This window comes from Somniosus microcephalus, chromosome 10, assembly GCF_052327205.1.
Source record: "Somniosus microcephalus isolate GS21.2 chromosome 10, FLI_Smic_1.0, whole genome shotgun sequence".
In the NCBI taxonomy this organism is placed as follows: Eukaryota; Metazoa; Chordata; class Chondrichthyes; order Squaliformes; family Somniosidae; genus Somniosus; species Somniosus microcephalus.
Window position 1 is genome coordinate 102116663 of NC_140996.1, and position 22093 is coordinate 102138755.

Here is a 22093-nt window from a genome sequence, read left to right on the forward strand (position 1 = left end):
CAGTGTCTAAAGTCCTGAATGCGCAAGTGCTTTTCATGACAGTCCCATAGCTGCTGGATGAGGGCTGGCCATTAGGGCTTTCAGACCCGTTTGGCCATAAAGTGAGGTACACATGCAGGGATGAGGAGGATACTGGAAAGGGTACGCACCCTGACAACCCGAGTGAGGTCGTTGAATTTTTTCCAGCACTGGGTTGCTGTCCTGCCAACGTGACCCTGTTTGCCACATCCCTCCATGCTTTCCAATATACGGCGGGCAGTGGCCTCCTGCCACCCTCAGGGAAGAGGATATGGCGCCTGCGGTCCACTGCGCCAACCAGCAGCCTCAGGTCACCCTCGCCGAAGCGCTGCGCTCTCTCCCTGGCCTTCTCCATTCTCCTGGGCATGGAGCTGTTCCAGAAGCAGTGTTCAGGCCTTGCCTTAGGGCTGCAGTGTGCAGGGCGTGGCAGCCAAGCAATTCCACCCTCCCCCTTTAAGTGCTGACGCCGCGGCGCCTGACTGTCTGCCCTCAATGAGCAACTCGCCGCACCTGCGCTGCACCCGCCTTCGGTGTTTGCGCCCCGGATCGCCGGCTTAGCGCCTAATGATAGTCGTGCATCGCCTGCTTTAGCGCAGCAGCAACCTCTTGGGGCGATGCAACTGAATATCGGCGAAGGTGGCGCTAAGTTGCACCGGGCGCAAAGGTTAGCGAACGCCATGCTGTAGCGCCCCAAACGTGGCTATACTGAATCTCTAGGCCTTAGGATTATATGCTGATTCTTTTTACAGAAAATATTTAAACCAGAGTCTACAGGCCAGCAAGGAAAATCTGTTGAGATTCAGTACCTGGACCAGGTATTTTGAAATTAAGACCTGGAGGAGGCACGGTGGCATAGTGGTTAGCACTGTTGCCTCACAGCGCCAGGGGCCCGGGTTCAAATCCGGCCTCGGGCGACTGTCTGTGTGGAGTTTGCACATTCTCCCCGTGTCTGCGTGGGTTTTCTCCGGGTGCTCCGGTTTCCTCCCACAGTCCAAAGATGTGCGGGTTAGGTTGATTTGGCTCTGATAAATTGACCCTTAGTGTTAGGGGATTAAATACGTGGGGTTACAGGGATAGGGTGGGATATGTGTCGGTGCAGGCTCGATGGGCCGAAATGGCCTCTATCTGCACTGTGGGGATTCTGTGATTCTGTGATAACCTGCCAAACCCAAGAAAACATATTTTTGAGCCTTGAAATCAATATTAAAGGCACAGGCATAGGCACAGATACTTATAAGCAACATCGTCCCACCATTAAAATAGTGGAGCATCTTAAGATATTCATTAGAATATATACAAGACCTTGTGGTTTGCCTGCGTGCATTGCTTATAGGAAGGTGCGTCAGTCTGTCCTTTGTGTGAATACATAATCATCCCAGCACATGGAGAACATCAGCAGTAAAACTGCACACATCATCGTATACCAATTGTCTGAAGCAGACACTAGCCTTTTTAATAATTAAAAGCAAATTATGCTTATGCCTGTTGGATGAGTATTTTGTTACCTATAGACTTTTAGGTGAATGCTCATGTGGAGATGCAGATTCCTTCGTTGGTCTTGGTTATGAAGTACAGCAAAGTCAAAGTAAAATCATAGGAGAAAATAATAGCTTTTCATATTTCAATTGAAACCGTTTTATAATTTTCTGCCGGTCACTCTGGATTCCTCATTTGTACCTTTTGTGAGAAGTGAATGCAGTTTTGTTACAGAAATGTCACTTAACTGGAACTGACTGTTCTATTAATCAGCTAGTTTATTATTTATAACAGAGCTAATTAAAGTTAGGGAGTGAACTGAAATGTACCTTACAGAGCATTTGAACCGAGGATATTTTTAATTATTTTTTCATGATGATGGAGCGTGCCAGAAACCAAACTAGTAAACTTTTCTGTTTTGGATATGATTTTATATTTAAGTGCTACCCCCATCAGTGCAGGAAGTGAGTGCAACTGAAAACTAAGGGAAACACCAGTCTTGGTATTAGAGCATTTCTGAGCTGTGCAACTGTTATGTCTTCTGTGTAAAGCCTGGAGCTCATAATATGGTTGAAGTTTAAACTATGAATGGTATATCTAAGACAATACAGTTAAGCATTTTCGTATTTATTATCACTATTCTATTCAAAATTAGGTTTTAAAACAGGTTAATGTGTTAATTATCTTTTGAAATTCTAACCACGTTAGCACCCGATGGATATGACGTGCACAATTGTACATAGCAGTTGCAGAGTAAACAGCACAAAACAAATAGGTACATTGTATTCAATGCCATGCCAGTCCACTTCCAAAGCCAACCAGTCATCCGATATCCCTACTGAAACCTGATCTAATTGCACAGACTGTCATTTATTCAGTGTTACAGTGATGTACCTGTACCCACCAGTACTGTACTCCCTGTACTATATAGTGATGTACCTGTACCCACCAGTACTGTACCCTCTGTGTTATATAATGACGTACCTGTACCTGATAATTGTACCCCTGTTATACAGTGACAGACCTGTACCAACGGCACTATTCGAAGAAGAACAGGGGAGTTCTCCCGGGTACCCTGGCCAATATTTATTCCTCAACCAGTATCACTAAAGAGACTAGGCAGCATCCGTGGAGAGAGAAACAGAGTTAACGTTTCAGGTCTGGGACCCTTCATCGGAACTGGAAAAAGCTGGACATGTAACATATTAAGCAGGTGCAGAGACAGGAGGGGAGGAAGGAATTGAAGGAACATACTGTGCTTTTGTAAGAGGCAGGAAAGATAAAATGTTGCAAATGGGAATGGCAAAATCATACAGCATGAAAAATGGGGGCAGGGGTTATAGTTTGAAATTGTTGAACTCAATGTTGAGGCCAGAAGGCTGTAAAGTGCCTAATCGAAAGAGGAGGTGCTGTTCCTCGAGCTTACGTTGAGCTACATTGGAACAATGTAATAGGCCGAGGACAGAGAGATCAGAGTGGGAGTGAAGCGGTGAATTAAAGTGACAGGCGACCGGAAGCTCAGGGTCACCCTTACAGACTGAATCTGCGTTTGGTCTCCCCAATGTAGAGGAGACTGCATCGTGAGCAGCGAATACAGTATACTAAATTGCAAAAAGTACAAGTAAATCACTTTCACCTGGAAGGGGTGTTTGGGGTCCTGGACAGTCACTAAACAGATTATCTGGTCATTTGTCACATTGCTGTTTGTGGGACCTTGCTATGCGCAAATTGGCTGCAGCGTTTCCCTACATTGCAACAGTGACTACGCATCAGAAGTACTTAATTGACTGTGAAGTGCTTTGGAACATCCTGAGGTTTGAAAGCCACTATATAAATGCAAGTTCATTCGTCATATTTGGCAGGCTGGTATTCATGATTTGTGTCCGTTATTTAGAGATTAAAATGTTCCAGGTTTTTGGGAAGGTTTCGGGTATTGTCCACGTGCTCAATGGTTATTGGGAGTCTCCTTTTTATTGTACATTATTTAAAAGAAGGAATATATTGTGTATCACTGACATCACAAGATGCATCAGAGATATTGGTAGGAAAAGGAAATTAGATCCTTTGGGATATAGTGTGTGATGAAATATTCCATTCATCACTGCCTGTGACTGTGGTTGGTTTCAGGTTCCCCCTTACCATTGTATTGCCTGTGACTGTGGTTGGTTTCAGGTTTCTCCTCACCATTGTATTGTGTATTGGAATGTATGGAATGTGTTGTGTGTAGGGCTCCGCCCATACCTGGCCTCTATGTAAGCCAGCTCAGTCTGGCCTCACAGCCAGTACTGCAGACCTCCAGGGAAGATACCTCTCTCCACTTCTAAGTTAATAAAAGCCTTGTTTTGTTTCGCTAACATCGAGTCTCGGGATTATTGAGGCACATCATAGTGTACTTTCAACAGTTTTAAACTTTCAGCTTTTTCCTTTAGTTAAATATCCTGACTCATCGCTGATAATTGCTGAAATAACAGTGCAGTGAGTGTTTTTCTCAGCTCATTCATGCTTCAAAATTAACCTCTGTTCAAAAATTGTTTGCTTTTTCTTTTAAAAGTAACACTTTATTTCCTCACTGAATAGAACAAAAGAACAGTATTTTACTTTAGAATATCCAACTGTTTCTGGAGGTGCTCAGTGGCAGGTTGGAATTTGCAGCTGGGATTTTGTCAAGTCAGTTTCAACCTCACCGCCCTGGGAAGGCATAAGGCAGAGGAAGAGTATTCCCTGGGAACCTTGTAGGGAGAACATAAGAATTAGGAGCAGGAGTGGGCCATACAGCCCCTCGAGCCTGCTCCAGCATTCAATAAGATCAGGGCTGATCATTCACCTCAACTCCACATTCCTGCCCGATCTCCATATCCCTTGATTCCCCTAGGGTCCAAAAATCTATCAATTTCAATTTTTATTTGTCACATAACCAAATACAGCAAGTGAAATCCAGTCAGTGAAATGCTTTTTTCTTAACGAGCCGAGCGCACCAAGCAGCAAAGGACACTTAGCTGCCTGGTACGCACGGAGCCCGCAAGGACGGCAGCCATCTTCATCGGCTCAAAGACTCAGCATTCACAGTCCTGTGGGACAGAGAATTCCAAAGATTCACAACCCTCTGAGTGAAGAAATTCCTCCTCATCTCAATCTTAAATGGCCTACACCTTATCCTGAGACTATGCCCCCTAGTTCTAGACACTCCAGCCAGGGGAAACAACCTCTCAGCATCTACCCTGTCAATCCCCTTCAGAATCTTGTATGTTTCAATGAGATCACCTCTCATTCTTCTAAACTCCAGAGAGTATAGGCCCATTCTACACAATCTCTCATCACAGGACAGCCCTCTCATCCCAGGAATCAATCTAGTGAACCTTCGTTGCACCGCCTCCAAGGCAAGTTTAAAATAAGGAGACCAAAACTGCACAGTACTCCCAGGTGTGGTCTCACCAAGGCCATGTACAATTGTAGTAAGACTTCCTTACTCTTATACTCAAACCCCTTGCAATAAAGGCCAACATGCCATTTGCCTTCCTTATTGCTTGCTGTACCTGCATGCTAGCTTTCTGTGTTACTTGCACGAGGACACCTAAATCTCTCTGACCACCAACATTTGAAAGTTTCTCACCATTTAAAAAATATTCTGTTTTTCTATTCTTTCTACCAAAGTAAATAACCTTACATTTCCCTACATTTATACTCCATCTGCCACCTTACTGCCCACTCACTTAGTCTATCTATATCCCTTTGCAGACACTTTGGGCTGGATTTTATGAATGGAGACATGTTGGAGGCGGGACTGCTGCTTGCCTGGTTTCAGTCACGCCTCCATCAGCCTCTGGCCAACCAGCAGGATCTTCCCCTGATTGACCTTGTTAAGCCTGCCCGGCGGGCTCAGCAGGCCAATTAGAGGGAAGTCAGTGACAGAGCACGTCAACTTATGACGTGTCATCTGTCAAGAATTTTTGAAAGAAGAAATGTCATCATTTGAAAGCCCTGAACACAAGGACTCATCAATCTTTCTACTTTGTAGAAATCAGATGACTGTTGGATTGGAGGATCCAACAGCCAGTCTGTGATCTCTACAATGGAGATGTCGAGACTCCGGCTCCACAGCAGCTGAAGGCTGTAGGCAGAAACAAAGTTAAGTTAACATTTTCTAACACTTTACACTCACCTCACATACGTACCACTCCACACTTGCACCCATCACTCACCTCTACATTGCACTTTCAGACCCCTCCGACCCCCGCAGACCTCCTACTCGGCTCCTACACCCCGGCGGGGTTCCCCCAGGTCGGGAAGCCCGCACTTCGAATGAAAAATGGGGATAATCCTATTTTCTGCCTGTTAACTACCTATTAACAGGCAGTTAATAGGCTTTAATCCCTTCCCGCCTCCAAGGAGACGGGACCTGGGACAGGACGGCTTCCCGCCTCCTGGCATGGGGGCGGGTTTGCCACCCGCCCCTAAATTCTGCAACTTTCCCGGCAGTCCCGCCCCCATACCCGCCTCCTTGGGGCTGAGAAAATCGAGGCCTTTGTGTTCTCCTCACAGCTTACTGTCCCACCTAGCTTTGTATCATCAGCAAACTTGGATACATTACATTCGGTCCCTTCATCTAGGTCATTAATATAGATTGTAAATAGCTGAGGCCCCAGCACTGATCCTTCTGGCACCCCACTAGTTACAGCCTGCCAACCTGAAAAAGGCCCGTTTATCCCTACTCTCTGTTTTCTGTCCGTTAATCAATCCTCTATCCATGCTACTATATTACTCCCAACTCCATGAGCCCTTATCTCGTGTAATAACCTTTTATGTGGCACCTTATCGAATGCCTCTTGGAAATCCAAATATACCACATCCACTGGTTCCCCTTTATCTACCCTGCTAGTCACATCCTCAAAAAACTCTTAATAAATTTGTCAAACACGATTTCCCTTTCATAAAACCATGTTGACTCTGCCTAATCATGTTATGATTTTCTAAGTGCCCTGATACCACTTCCTTAACAATGGATTTCAGCATTTTCCTGATGACTGATCTCAGGTTAACTGGCCTGTAGTTCCCTGTTTTCTCGCTCCCTCCTTTCTTGAATAGTGGTGTTACATTTGTTATCTTCCAATCCGCTGGAACCGTTCTAGAATCTAGGGAATTTTGAAAGATCAAAAGCAATGCATCCACTATCTCTGCAGCCACCTCTTTTAGAACCGTAGGATGTAGACCATTAGGTCCAGGGGATTTGTTGGTGTTTAGTTCCATTAGTTTCTCTAGTACTTTTTCTCTACTTATATTAATTACATTAAGTTCCTCACCCTCATTAGACCCTTGGTTCCCTACCATTTTTGGTATGCTTTTTGTCTCTTCCACTGTAAAGACAGATACAAAATACTTGTTTAATGTTTCTGCCATTTCCTTATTCCCCATAATAATCTCTCCTGTCTCAGCCTTTAAGGGACCAACATTTACTTTTGCTACTCTCATCCTTTTTACATACTTATAGAAGCTCTTAAAATCTGTTTTTATATTTCTTGCTCGTTTTCCCTCTATTTTTTCTCTTTTTATCAATTTTTTGGTCATTCTTTGCTGGTTTCTGAAACTCTCCCAATCCTCAGGCTTATTACTATTCTTCGCAACATTATAAGCTCCTTCTTTCAATCTAATGCTATCCTTAACTACTTTAGTTAGCTACGGATGGATCACTTTTCCCGTGGAGTTTTTGTTTCTCAATGGAATGTATTTTTATTGAGAATTGTGAAATATTTCTTTAAATGCTAGCCACTGCTTACCTACCACTATAGTTTAGTTCTGATGAAGGGTCCCAGACCTGAAACGTTAACTCTGTTTCTCTCTCCACGGATGCTGTCTGGTCTGCTGAGTATTTCCAGCATTTTCTGTTGTTATTTCAGATTTCCAGCATCCACAGTATTTTGCTATTATACCATACCTTTTAATCTATTTTTCCAATCTACCTTAGCCAATTCGCTCCTCATACCTATGTATTTGGCTTTATTTAAGTTTAAGACTCCAGCTTCAAACTTAGGCAAGTCACTCTCAAACTTAACGTGAAATTCTAACATATTATGATCACTCTGCCCCAGAGGATCCTTTACTATGAGATTGCTAATTAACCTGTCTCATTACACAATACAAGATCTAAAATAGCCTGTTCCCTGGTTGGTTCCATGATGTATTGTTCTAAGAAACTGTCCCAAATGCACTCCATGAACTCGTCCTCCAGACTACCTTTGCCAATTTGATTTGTCCAGTCTATATGAAGATTAAAGTCCCCCACGATTATTGCATTACCTTTGTTACAAGCTCCTACTATTTCTTGATTAATATTCTGTCCAACGGTATAACTACTGTTAGGGGGCCTATATACTACTCCCACCAGTGTTTTCTGCCCCTTGTTTATTCCTTATCTCCACCCATACTGATTCTACTTCCTGATCTTCCGAGCCGAGATCCTTTCTCTCTACTGTCCTTCTGTCATCCTTTATTAGCAGGGCTACCCCGCTCCTTTTCCATTCTGCCTGTCTTTTCGAAACGTCAAGTACCCTGGAACTTTTCGTTCTCAACCTTGTCACCTTGCAACTATGTCTCTGTAATGCCTATTAGATCAAACCCATTTATCTCTATTTGTGCCACTAGTTCATCTGTCTTGTTATGAATGCTTCGTGCATTCAGATAAAGAGCCTTTAATTTACATTTTTTACCATTATTCCCTGCTTTGGCCTTATTCTCTGCTGCATTGCTACCGTTAAACTCTCTCTCGCTTCCTGTCACACTCTGCTTATTTTTACCCAGATCGCCACACTGCTATATTGCTTTGACCTTTCTCTTTAGATTTTTAAATTTCCCCTCACCTGACCCCTCCCCCCTCCTCTTTTAGTTTAAAGCCCTATCAACAGCCCTAGTTATTCAATTCGCCAGGATGCTGGTTGATATACCTATCAATTCCTCCAATAAAAGGCGAAGAGTTACGAAGGTGACTAAAGTTATTGACTAAATAACAGAGCCCACTCTCGTGGGTGATCCGATCCAAGCAGGAGGAATACCAGCCAGTCGCTCACCTTTATACCTGGCCTGGTGGGTGGAGCCAAGGCGGAGTCGGCAGTGGTCATCCCAGGTATAGCAGTGTGGCAAGAGGCGACCTCGTACCGTGATACAATAGTGGTCAGTGATACAGTTATAACGAACAGTGGTGAACAGTGCTAACTACTAACAGTGATACGATAGTGAACGTGGTTTACCACATTCACCCCTTGTTTAGAATTAAGTCCGGCGGGGTGAAGTGTACTACCAATTCTGGTAGGTCAGTCTCTCCGGAGGCTTCGTAAGCCTCTCCGATCGCCACAGCGGTGGTGTTGCCTTATCCAGTGCTGGTGCCTTATCCGGTGTTGATGCTGGTGTTTGCGTGGTCGGCGAGGGCTCGTGGGGTTCCGGCATGCCGTCTACCTGGACTGAGGTTGGGGGGGGTGGTGGCGGTGTTTCCGGATCGGCTGAGGGTGCGAGGTCTCGTAGGGAGACAGTGTCCTCCCGCCCGTCTGGGTACGCCACGTAGGCGTACTGGGGGTTGGCGTGCAGGAGGTTCACCCTCTCGACCAGGGGGTCCGTTTTATGGGTCCTCACGTGTTTCCGCAGCCAGACCGGCCCCGGGGCGGTCAGCCAGGTTGGTAGAGTGGTTCCCGTAGTCGACTTCCTGGGGAAAACGAACATTCGTTCATGGGGGGTGGTGTTAGTGGCCGTGCAAAGTAATGACCGGATGGAGTGCAGCGCTGTCGGGAGGACTTCTTGCCAGCGGGAGGTTGGGAGGCCCTTAGACTTTAAGGCTAAGAGGACGGCCTTCCATACCGTCGCGTTCTCTCTTTCCACCTGACCGTTACCTCTGGGGTTGTAGCTGGTGGTCCTGCTTGCTGCAATACCTCTCTCTAGGAGGAATTGCCGGAGTTCCTCGCTCATGAAGGAGGAGCCCCGGTCGCTGTGTATATAGTTCGGGAACCCGAACAAGGCGAAGAGGGCATTCAGGCACTTAATGACCGTGCTACTGGTCATGTCGGGGCAGGGGAAGGCAAAGGGGAAACGGGAGTACTCATCAACGATGTTGAGGAAGTACACATTACGGTCAGAGGACGGGAGGGGCCCCTTAAAGTCGATGCTCAGGCGCTCGAAGGGGCGGGTGGCCTTGATCAGGCTTGCTCGGTCCGGCCTATAGAAGTGCGGTTTGCACTCCGCACAGGTCTGGCAGTTCCTGGTCATGGTCCTGACCTCCTCGATGGAGTAGGTCAGGTTGCAGGCCTTAATGAAATGGTAGAGTCTGGTGACTCCGGGGTGGCAGAGCTGGTCGTGGAGGGTCTGAAGCCTATCGATATGCGCGCTGGCGCATGTCATTCGTGAAAGGGCATCAGGGGATTCGTTCAGCTTGCCTGGCCGGTACAAGATCTCATAATCGTAGGTGGAGAGCTCGATTCTCCATCTCAAAATCTTGTCATTCTTGATTTTGCCCTTCAGCTTGTTATTAAACATGAAAGCCACCGAACGCTGGTCGGTGAGGAGGGTAAATCGTTTGCCTGCCAGGTAGTGCCTCCAGCGCCGTACTGCCTCCACGATCGCCTGGGCCTCTTTCTCGACCGACGAATGTCGGATCTCGGGGCCCTGTAGGGTCCTTGAGAAGAAGGCCACTGGCCTCCCCTCCTGGTTTAGGGTGGCGGCTAAGGCGAAGTCGGATGCGTCGCTCTCCACCTGAAAGGGGATGGACTCGTCCACTGCGTGCATCGTGGCCTTGGCTATGTCTCCCTTAATGAGGGAGAAGGCCGCGCACGCCTCCTCCGTGAGGGGGAAGGAAGTGGCTTTCAGGAGGGGTCTGGCTTTGTCCGCGTAATTGGGTACCCATTGGGCATAGTAGGCGAAAAGCCCCAGGGTTCTCCTAAGTGCTTTAGGGCAGTGGGGGAGGGGTAGCTCCATGAGGGGGCGCATTCTTTCTGGGTCGGGGCCGATGATTCCGTTCTCCACTACGCAGCCGAGGATGGCAAGACGCGTGGTGTTAAACACGCATTTCTCCTTATTGTAGGTGAGGTTCAGCCGTTGGGCCGTACGGAGGAATTTCTCCAGATTCGCGTCATGTTCCTGCCGGTCGCGGCCGCAGATAGTGACGTTATCTAGGTAGGGGAATGTAGCCTGCAGTTCGTTCTGGTCAACCATCTGGTCCATCTCCCTTTGGAAGACCGAGACCCCATTAGTGACACCGAAGGGGACCCTAAGGAAGTGGTATAGGCGCCCATTCGCCTCGAAGGCGGTATACTGGCGGTCCTCAGGGTGGATAGGGAGTTGGTGGTAGGCCGACTTCAGGTCGATGGTCGAGAATACTTTATACTGTGCAATCTGATTGACCATGTCAGATATGCGGGGGAGGGGGTATGCGTCCAGCTGGGTATATCTGTTTATGGTCTGGCTGTAGTCGATGACCAGGCGGTTTTTATCGCCGGTCTTTACGACTACGACCTGGGCACGCCAGGGGCTGCTGCTCCCCTCGATAATGCCCTCTTTCAGGAGGCGCCGCACCTCAGAGCTAATGAAGGCTCTGTCCCCGGCGCTATACCGCCTGCTCTTGGTAGCGACGGGTTTGCAGTCAGGGGTAAGGTTAGCAAACAGAGAGGGTGGCGGGACCTTGAGGGTGGAGAGGCTGCAGGTGTTACGCGGTGGGCGGTTTAACGTTTGCTGGTTGTTGACTGTGAGTGGGGGGAGGGGTCCACCGTATGCTAGGGTTACGCTTTGGAGGTGGGATTGGAAGTCCAGCCCTAGTAGGACGGCAGCGCAGAGATGAGGGAGGACGAGGAGTTTAAAGTTTTTATACTCCGTGCCCTTAACCGACAGGGTCACGACACAGTAGCCGCTGATGTCCGTGGCGTGGGACCTCGATGCCATCGAGATTCGGCTGCGCGTTGGTAGGACAGAGAGGGAGTAGTGGCTCACCGTGTCTGGGTGGATGAAGCTCTCCGTGCTTCCGCTGTCGAACAGGCAGGTCGTGGCGTGGCCGTTCACTTTGATGTCCATCATTGACTTGGACAGATGGTGCGGGCGGGCTTGGTCCAGGGTGACGGAAGCTAGTGTGTAGCTGAGCGAGTCGTTGTCATCTGCGGGCGAGGCGGTCGGGCGTGGTGAGTAAAATGGCGTCTCCCACGAGGTAGGGCCTCATGAGGCACTATTGGGGTCGGTTGCCTTAATCAAAGATGGCCGCCCCCATGACTCATGTGTGGGGATGCTGGCCTCAGTTGCCCTAAACAAAGATGGCCGCCCCCATGACTCGTGTGTGGGGATGCTGGCCTCAGTTGCCCTAAACGAAGATGGCCGCCCCCATAGTTCGCATGCGGCACTGCTGGCCTCTGAGGATCCGCTCCTGCAGGCCTTGGAGAAGTGGCCTTTCTTCAGGCAGGTTTTGCATATGGAGTTCTTGGCTGGGCAGCGCGACCTCGGGTGCTTCTCCTGGCCACAAAAAAAACAGCCGGCGGCCCGATCGCGGATGCCCGATGTCGGGGCCGGTGCCGGGGGTGGCGGGGCCGGTCGGGTGCGGGACGCCGACGCAGAGGTAGGTCCCGGGGGCGGCGCTGGGAAGGGTGCTGTGGTAGGGGTCGGGCCCGAGTCCCAGGGTCGCGAGCAGTACCTGGTGAATGCTTCCTGATCTTGGTGGGCCACTTCCAGGGAGATAGCGAGGGCTTCAGCTTTTTCCATGCTGAGGTCTTTAGCTTCCAGCAGTCTTTGCCGTGAGTACTCGGACCGTAGGCCTTTCAGGAATGCGTCGCGGATATTATCTTCAGTATTTTCGGCTGCCGACACCGATTTAAAGTCACAGTTCCTGGCGAGTGCATATAGCGCCTGTGAGAATTCGGCTACTGATTCTCCTGGCTGTTGCGGCCGTGATCTTAGGAGGTGCCTAGCGTACATGTAGTTTACCGGGGTCCGGTACTTCTGTTTCAGCAGGTTGATGGCGGTCTCGTAGGTAGTCATGTCCTCGATGAGAGTGTATACTCTCGGGCTCAGTTGTGCCTGCAGGACACTTAGTTTGGATGCCTGAGGGACGCTGGATTCTCTCAGGTATGATTCGAAGCAGACCAGCCAGTGTTTAAAGTCTGTGGCTGAGTTTGCTGCTCGTGGGTTCAGGTCCAGGTACGGCGGTCTGAGAGCTCGCAGCCAAGCTGGCTGGTGTGGCTGTGCTCCTGGGAGCTGCGCTGGTGGCTCCTCCGCCGGTTGTGACTCGTTGTCGGACATCATTAAATTTAGTCAATAAAATTGATATACCTATCAATTCCTCCAATAAAAGGCGAAGAGTTACGAAGGTGACTAAAGTTATTGACTAAATAACAGAGCCCACTCTCGTGGGTGATCCGATCCAAGCAGGAGGAATACCAGCCAGTCGCTCACCTTTATACCTGGCCTGGTGGGTGGAGCCAAGGCGGAGTCGGCAGTGGTCATCCCAGGTATAGCAGTGTGGCAAGAGGCGACCTCGTACCGTGATACAATAGTGGTCAGTGATACAGTTATAACGAACAGTGGTGAACAGTGCTAACTACTAACAGTGACACGATAGTGAACGTGGTTTACCACACTGGTCCCAGCCCGGTTTAAGTGGAGCCCGTTCCGACAGAACAGCTCCCTCTTTCCCCACTACTGGTGCCAGTGCCCCATGAATTGAAACCCCTTCATCCCACTCTTTGAGCCACGCATTTAACTCTCTGATCTGCTTGACCCTATGCCAGTTTGCACGTGGCTCAGGTAGTAATCCAGAGATCATTACCCTTGAGGTTCTGCTTATTAATTTAGACCCTAGCTCCTCAAACTCCCTCAGCAGAACCTCATTCTTAGTTCTACCTATGCCATTGGTTCCTACATGGACCACGACAACTGGATCCTCCCCCTCCCACTTCAAGTTCGTTTCCAGCCACGAGGAGATATCCTTAACCCTGGCACCGGGCAGGCAACACAGCCTTCGGGACTGTCTTTCGCGGCTGCAGAGAACAGTATCTATCCCCCTGACTATACTGTCCCCTACTACAACCACATTCCTTCCTTCTCCCCCCACTTGGATGGCCCTCTGTACCACGGTGCCATGGTCAGTTTGCCCATCCTCCCTGCAGTCCTTTTCCTCATCCATACAGGTAGCAAGTACCTCATACCTATTGGACAAGGTCAAGGGCTGAGGCTCCTCCATCACTCCATCCTGGGTCCCCATACCTTCCTGACTCGTAGTCCCACCCTCCTCTCCCTGACCACTGACTAACTCTAAAGTACTACTTAACCTAAAGGGTATGACTGCCTCCTGGAACAAAGTGTCCAGGTAATTCTCCCCCTCCCTGATGTATCGCAATGTCTGTAGCTCAGACTCCAGCTCAACAACTCTGAGCCGAAGTTCCTCGAATTGCAGACACTTACTGCAGATGTGGTTGCTCGGGATCGCGATGCTCTCCACAAACTCTCGCATGCTGCAGTTACGACACACCACCTGCCCTGCCACCTCTAACCGTGTTTTATTTATTAATTAATTAGTTAAAGCTTTTATTCAATTGATATTTTAGTTTTATTGTTTGATTATTTTATCTAGTTTAAGTTATTAATTTAATAAGTACTAACAAGTTACAGTTTCTCAGCTCTTAATTTAACCCCCTTCCTTAACTTAGAGAGCAAAAAAAAGCTGTAATACCAACCAATCACCTACCTGCTCTCCTGTGACGTCACTCTTTGATTTTTTTGTTGTTGTTTTTGAATCGGAGCCTCGCCACTGCTTTAATTCAGGTCCGCTCTCGGACCACTCTTTATCCTCTCGCCACTGCCACTGCTTTAATTCAGGTCCACTCTCGGACCACTCTTTATCCTCTCGCCACTGCCACTGCTTTAATTCAGCTCCGCTCTCGGGCCGCTCTTTATCCTCTCACCGCTGCCGCTGCTTTAATTCAGGTCCGCTCTCGGGCCGCTCTTTATCCTCTCACCGCTGCCGCTGCTTTAATTCAGGTCCGCTCTCGGACCACTCTTTATCCTCTCGCCACTGCCACTGCTTTAATTCAGGTCCGCTCTCGGGCTGCTCTTTATCCTCTCGCCGCTGCCAGTGCTTTAATTCAGGTCCGCTCTCGGACCACTCTTTATCCTCTCGCCACTGCCACTGCTTTAATTCAGGTCCGCTCTCGGGCTGCTCTTTATCCTCTCGCCGCTGCCAGTGCTTTAATTCAGGTCCGCTCTCGGACCACTCTTTATCCTCTCGCCACTGCCACTGCTTTAATTCAGGTCCGCTCTCGGGCTGCTCTTTATCCTCTTGCCGCTGCCAGTGCTTTAATTCAGGTCCGCTCTCGGACCACTCTTTATCCTCTCGCCGCTGCCACTGCTTTAATTCAGGTCCGCTCTCGGGCTGCTCTTTATCCTCTCGCCACTGCCACTGCTTTAATTCAGGTCCGCTCTCGGGCTGCTCTTTATCCTCTCGCCACTGCCACTGCTTTAATTCAGGTCCGCTCTCGGGCTGCTCTTTATCCTCTCGCCACTGCCACTGCTTTAATTCAGGTCCGCTCTCGGGCTGCTCTTTATCCTCTCGCCGCTGCCACTGCTTTAATTCAGGTCCGCTCTCGGGCTGCTCTTTATCCTCTCACCGCTGCCAGTGCTTTAATTCAGGTCTGCTCTCGGACCACTCTTTATCCTCTCGCCGCTGCCACTGCTTTAATTCAGGTCCGCTCTCGGGCTGCTCTTTATCCTCTCGCCGCTGCCGCTGCTTTAATTCAGGTCAGCTCTCGGGCCGCTCTTTATCCTCTCGCCGCTGCTTTAATTCAGGTCTGCTCTCGGGCCGCTCTTTATCCTCTCGCCGCTGCTTTAATTCAGGTCTGCTCTCGCGCCGCTCTTTATCCTCTTGCCGCTGCCAGTGCTTTAATTCAGGTCGGCTCTCGGGCCGCTCTTTATCCTCTCACCGCTGCTTTAATTCAGGTCTGCTCTCGCGCCGCTCTTTATCCTCTTGCCGCTGCCAGTGCTTTAATTCAGGTCGGCTCTCGGGCCGCTCTTTATCCTCTCACCGCTGCTTTAATTCAGGTCAGCTCTCGGGCCGCTCTTTATCCTCTCGCCGCTGCTTTAATTCAGGTCTGCTCTCGCGCCGCTCTTTATCCTCTTGCCGCTGCCAGTGCTTTAATTCAGGTCGGCTCTCGGGCCGCTCTTTATCCTCTCACCGCTGCTTTAATTCAGGTCTGCTCTCGCGCCGCTCTTTATCCTCTCACCGCTGCTTTAATTCAGGTCTGCTCTCGGGCCGCTCTTTATCCTCTCACCGCTGCCAGTGCTTTAATTCAGGTCGGCTCTCGGGCCGCTCTTTATCCTCTCACCGCTGCTTTAATTCAGGTCTGCTCTCGCGCCGCTCTTTATCCTCTTGCCGCTGCCAGTGCTTTAATTCAGGTCGGCTCTCGGGCCGCTGTTTATACTCTCGCCACTGCCGCTGCTTTAATTCAGGTCAGCTCTCGGGCCGCTCTTTATCCTCTCGCCACTGCCACTGCTTTAATTCAGGTCCGCTCTCGGGCTGCTCTTTATCCTCTTGCCGCTGCCAGTGCTTTAATTCAGGTCAGCTCTCGGGCCACTCTTTATCCTCTCGCCACTGCCACTGCTTTAATTCAGGTCTGCTCTCGGGCCGCTCTTTATCCTCTCACCGCTGCCAGTGCTTTAATTCAGGTCGGCTCTCGGGCCGCTCTTTATCCTCTCACCGCTGCTTTAATTCAGGTCTGCTCTCGCGCCGCTCTTTATCCTCTTGCCGCTGCCAGTGCTTTAATTCAGGTCGGCTCTCGGGCCGCTGTTTATACTCTCGCCACTGCCGCTGCTTTAATTCAGGTCCGCTCTCGGGCTGCTCTTTATCCTCTCGCCGCTGCTTTAATTCAGGTCTGCTCTCGGGCCACTCTTTATCCTCTCGTCGCTGCTTTAATTCAGGTCTGCTCTCGGGCCACTCTTTATCCTCTCGTCGCTGCTTTAATTCAGGTCGGCTCTCGGGCCGCTGTTTATACTCTCGCCACTGCCGCTGCTTTAATTCAGGTCCGCTCTCGGGCTGCTCTTTATCCTCTCGCCGCTGCTTTAATTCAGGTCTGCTCTCGGGCCACTCTTTATCCTCTCGTTGCTGCTTTAATTCAGGTCCGCTCTCGGGCCGCTCTTTATCCTCTCGCCGCTGCCGCTGCTTTAATTCAGGTCAGCTCTCGGGCTGCTCTTTATCCTCTCGCCGCTGCTTTAATTCAGGTCTGCTCTCGGGCCACTCTTTATCCTCTCGTCGCTGCTTTAATTCAGGTCCGCTCTCGGGCCGCTCTTTATCCTCTCGCCGCTGCTGCTGCTTTAATTCAGGTCAGCTCTCGGGCCGCCCTTTATCCTTTCGTCGCTGCTTTAGTTCAGGTCCGCTCTCGGGCTGCTGTTTATCCTCTCGCCGTTGTCTCCTGGCTGGTCTTGTTTACCTCCTAGCAACAGCTTACTGGGATAGCCCTTGGAGCAGCCTGTCTGCTCAGCCTCGCATTCCAGGGGAAGGTGTTTGGCGCAGGGAGATTGAAAGCAGGAAAGTGAGTGAAAAATGTTGTAAATAACTTCCTATTTGAGAGAATGTTTGAAGAAAGTTATACTAAAAGATGCCAGAGTAAAAGGAAAGACAGCACCTACAACAGTGCAGTACTCCCTCAGTACTGCACTGGTATCAGCCTAGAATATGTGTTCAAGGCGAGAGTGTTACCACTGAGCAACGGCTAAAACCACAATAAAAATCGGAAGAGATGTCAACGGGGCTTCTGATTCACTATCACCTATTTTACACTACCACGCAAAGTCAAAATCTACCCCATACAGTGAAACAATACCTGCTATCACCACAGTTCAAATCATATGGTAAAACAGAATTTGTTTGGTTACAGGAATATGCTGTCAGCCATGACAACTGCTGCGAAAAACAATAAAATCACCCTGCCAATTCAAACCTTATGTACTAAAAAGCATAATGCAGAATGAAGTGAGGGTTCAGGACATAATAGGGGAGATGTTCTTTGATCTTCACCCAGGCACACTGGATTGCCAGAGTGAGCCAAATATCAGAACATTAGACAGGTCGGAGAGCACTCCCTGTAATTTTCCTTCCATCAGAATTAATGGAGGAGAAAATTTGGCGAGTTTCTTCACAGATAATCACTCCAACAATCCTGATTTTCCAATAATAGCTGCATCTAGGCAATTCATCGCAGAACCACAAAAATCTTCCCCAAAATACCTGGAATTGAGATGTTATTGATAAGCTCTTTGAGTTTTGCTGTCCTTCGTCCAATGTCTGAACCCCATGACTGTGGCCCTGCCTTGTAATGCTCAGCAACTTTGTTAATATGTAACATATCCCTTCAGGTACTTCTGTTGAGCAGCAATATGCTTCTACTGATTTTAGTTCATAGGAATTGCTAGACAAAAATGGACCACGGTCCATCTAGTTCATCTTCTACCATCCTAGTAGTTGCACGATACAATGATAATGAAATTGTTGACTAATCATAGAAATCAGTCTCTGTCAATCAGTGTACAACAGACCCAGACATGAGTGAGGAAATCCGCATTGGTAGAGAGCTTTTGGAACCTTTTTCCTCCCAAGCATGCTAAACTTACCACGTCATGTCTTAAATTACTCATATACTGTGCCCCAAAAATATTATTTTCTGAACAAAATCTATCCTATTAGTATTTGAATGAATCAATACAAATGCTTCTTAGCAAGCCTGTTCCATAAATTGACCACTCGCTCACTGAAATATTGTTTCTGCAGATTAGTTTTAAATTTACTCCTGTTCAAGTGCAGGCCATGTCCTCTGGTTCTACTGTTTTGGAAATGGTGAAACAGCTTGTCATGGTTGGCATTATCTAGCCCCTTTAGAATCTTAAAAACAGTAATCATATTATCTCTCAACCTTCTCCTTTCCAGTGTGAACATGCCCAATTTACATAATCGCTCCTCATAATCCAATCCCTCCATCCCCATAATCATACTGATGTTATAGTCCGGTATGGCTGAATCACCATACTAATACATCAACAGAAGAATTCCTCCTACACATTGGTTTTGTAAGTTAACTACCCAGTTCCCAAATCGTTGACTACATAAATGAAAGTAAACATGCTTTCATAATATCTTCACACCAAATTTTTCCCCTATCCTCTCCTGACAGAGTTGATACCATGCTAGATTACAGTCCTACAGACATTGGTCATCGTTGGGTATCTTGCCCATTCTACATGTGTGAGTCTAAGTTGCCAGGCTACTCATCTATTTGGGGACATCACAGCCTGCTCCTGTCCTCACCTGACATGCACTTCCAGCAGGGATCGTGGATAGTGATCACTGCAAACGTTGGTCAATTTTCCCTTACTTGCCCGGGGGTACTCAAGCCATTGGTAGCACTGCCCCATCACAGATCGGGTAATACAGCACAGACAAGGGCTCAAATCTTTGATCTTCCTTGTCTGTATGATTTATCTACACACTGCCATAACCAGTCAGAACATTGTTTATTGAAATGCACTTGCTATGTGACTGTGATTCATATGCTGGAATGACCTAACAGCACTGGAAGCTCGAAAGCATGTAGTCCAGAAAGATTCTTGCCCCATGGAAAACAAAATCATTTTACCTAATTTTCTCACGTTTTCTGAATGAAGCTACTGATTCACAGGCCAGAAATAGCCACTCAATAAATGAAGGCACCACCTTTACTGCTGTACATGCAGCCTGGTGCTCTACTCAAATTTTAGTTTCCCCAACACAGCAGCTATACTCAAGCACACTCAATGACTTAGATTGTTTATACAAGAAGCTTGGATTGACACATTTCTGAAAATACATTTTTGAAAAATCAATATATCATCAAGTATCAGAAACCCAGAACAGACTTTTAAGTACCAAGCATGAAAGGAGCTATCATAGCAGATTTCTGTCTGCAGCGTGCTTTCTGTCATGTTTACATTAATGATTGAATTGCTGATAACTGATTGAATTGCTAGTATCTGCTAACAAAATTACATTTTGATAACTACAATTCCTGCCATGAGGAAACAAGGAAGCACTATAAGCACCTGTGAAGATAGTTTTTTGGGGTGCAAGCCGTAAACGATTTGGGTATTTCAAAGGTTGCAGAGGTATTAATGACAATTCATTATTATCTCGTAACAATTCTTTTGCGGAACAAAGATAAATATAGATCCTTCTCAATATAAGATTTTATAGACATAAACTATCAAATATGAGAATCATTGAGTGATGTTGGCCTGTGAGCCCAGTGAACATGCAGCAATATTTTTTTTCCAGCTCCAGTTTTCGTTTGGCTTGTTTCTTGCAGTAAAACCACTGCCAGGTACACAGGTTCAGAGTGACTACTGCAGCATCCCTAGTTGTCATTTGAACCCTTGCCCAGTATGAACTGGGTTGTGACTATTTATTTAGTGTAGGATGCTTGCAGCCAATAGAAGAACCTTCCGGGCTAGATTGGAATCCAGGTGCCTGAGATGAAATGGGAACATCTATCCCACTGTGACCACCCCGTCCACAGGACCGATGTTGCAAAATAACTACTGGATTCTTTTTCCTATCAATCTTCTCCTCCCCCTCCTCTCCTAAAGGCGTTGCCTCGTTGCCGGGGAATGGTTCCACTGGCACAGGGAACTCTCCACTTCTCACCCAAGTGATTATACCTCATGTATTATAGTTATCCAACCATAGGAGGACATTACATGCCTACCCAATCATATCCACACATGCACTTCCAGTAGGGATTGCTGGGTCGGGATCCAAGATGGTGAGGCCAATTGCAGTGTCCCTACTACCATTCAGGCTGAGGTCAGGTAACTGACTACACAATCAGCTGAGCCATGGAGAGAGGTATTTTAATTGGGCTAGATCTGTCGCAAGAGTAGTGCAGTATGTTTTATGGTTGACCTTGTCATTATTCATCAATTCTGTACGACACCGGATTCACTTATTGCCCTCATTCCACTAATTATTTCTCTTAAGATTCAAATTTCTTTCAAAGTATACCAACTTAATATTTTACATGCAATGTCACTTTTATTGTTCAGTTTTCTCAGTTCTTACCTACTGTCATTTTTGCTGGTACAAAACTTGTAGATACGCAGGTACGTATTATAATTTTCTTGTCACCCTAGTCAGACGCAAGTGTTCAAAGCTCCCTCTGAATGGATACTGGGATCAAAAATCTGCACAAAATTGTTGTGGACATCACTACTAAAAGTGAGTCAGCTATTTTACTGGGATTTTATTGCTACGTGGATGTCCTTGCATGTTATCTAAGTAAAAGCACATCGTACCGGGGAGAAATGGTGTTATTGTCACTTTATGCTTATTATCATTTTACTGGTGGTAATTGAAAGTGACAGTAACAAGAATCCACTGTATAAAATAACACCTTCAACAAATTTGTTCATGTATTTTTTCTTATTGCTGAGTTTTCTTGTGTTACCTCTTGCACTGCAGCAGAGGCAGGAGCATCATGTTTAAAACGAAAGAACCTCCTGAATGAGAGAGGCCCATTTGGATCGTTTCATATAGTGAATTCGGTACTTCAAGCACAATCCTTTCCATTGACGTTTTTCTCTCTCATTTAAGAGAGCATCCTGCAGTACAAATCTGTCCTGTACTCTTTTGCATTTATTAAACTACATGGAAGCTTTTGGCACAAGAAAGTATAGAATGAATAACGGCCCTTGCGTTTGTGAGAAGTTCTTTTCAAAACCTCAGTCAGCTACTGGCTTCTAAACTGTGAACACCTGTCCTATAACTCCTGATTCGTTTCAAAGAATTTTTGGCCGCTTTCAGTGTATCCACTCCCCTCAACTCCTCCGCAACTTGTTTTGTTAATAGGAATAGTTGTTAGCCTATTATCACAGAACAGCATTCTACGTGTGAGAATCCTCCTTGCTGCTTTTCTCTACATCATTTTTTTTCTTTTTTTATTATTCGTTCCTGGGATTTGGGCGTCACTGGCAAGGCCAACATTTATTGCCCATCCCTAATTGTCCTTGAAAAGGTGGCGGTGAGCCGCCGCCTTCAAACGCTGCAATCCATGTGCTGTTATGGAGGGAGTTCCAGGATTTTGACCCAGCGACAATGAAGGAACGGCGATATACTTCCAAGTCAGGATAGTGTGTAACTTGGAGGGGAAATTGTAGGTGATGGTATTCCCATACACCTGCTGTCCTTGTCCTTCTAGGTGGTAGAGGTTGTGGGTTTGGGAGGTGCTGTCGAAGAAGCCTTGGCAAATTGCTGTAGTGCATCTTGTAGATGGCACACACAGCAGCCACGGTGCGCCGGTGGTGGAGGGAATGAATGTTTAAGGTGGTGGATGGGTTGCCGATCAAGCGGGCTGCTTTGTCCTGGATGGTGTCGAGCTTCTTGAGTGTTGGAGCTGCACTCACCCAGGCAAGTGGAGAATATTCCATTACACTCCTTACTTGTGCCTTGTAAATGGTGGAAAGGCTTTGGGGAATCAGGAGGTGAGACACTCGCCGCAGAATACTGAGCCTCTGACCTGCTCTTGTAGCCACAGTATTTATGTGGCTGATTCAGTTAAGTTTCTGCTCAGTGGTGACC

General features: G+C 47.6%; 1 protein-coding gene across 5 annotated transcripts in view; it reads left to right on the forward strand.

Annotated features, from left to right (window-relative positions):
• Nucleotides 1–22093, forward strand: part of pcdh17 (protocadherin 17) — a 154200-nt gene that overhangs the window by 41227 nt on the left and 90880 nt on the right. The window contains exon 4 of one of the 5 annotated variants that reach the window (XM_085998655.1): nt 20650–20734. The exons of the other annotated variants lie outside the window; for them this stretch is intronic. Within the exon in view, the coding sequence (XP_085854781.1) occupies nt 20650–20732 (83 nt within the window). The 3' untranslated portion in view covers nt 20733–20734. The remainder of the gene's footprint in view (nt 1–20649; nt 20735–22093) is intronic. 5 annotated transcript variants of the gene reach the window in all.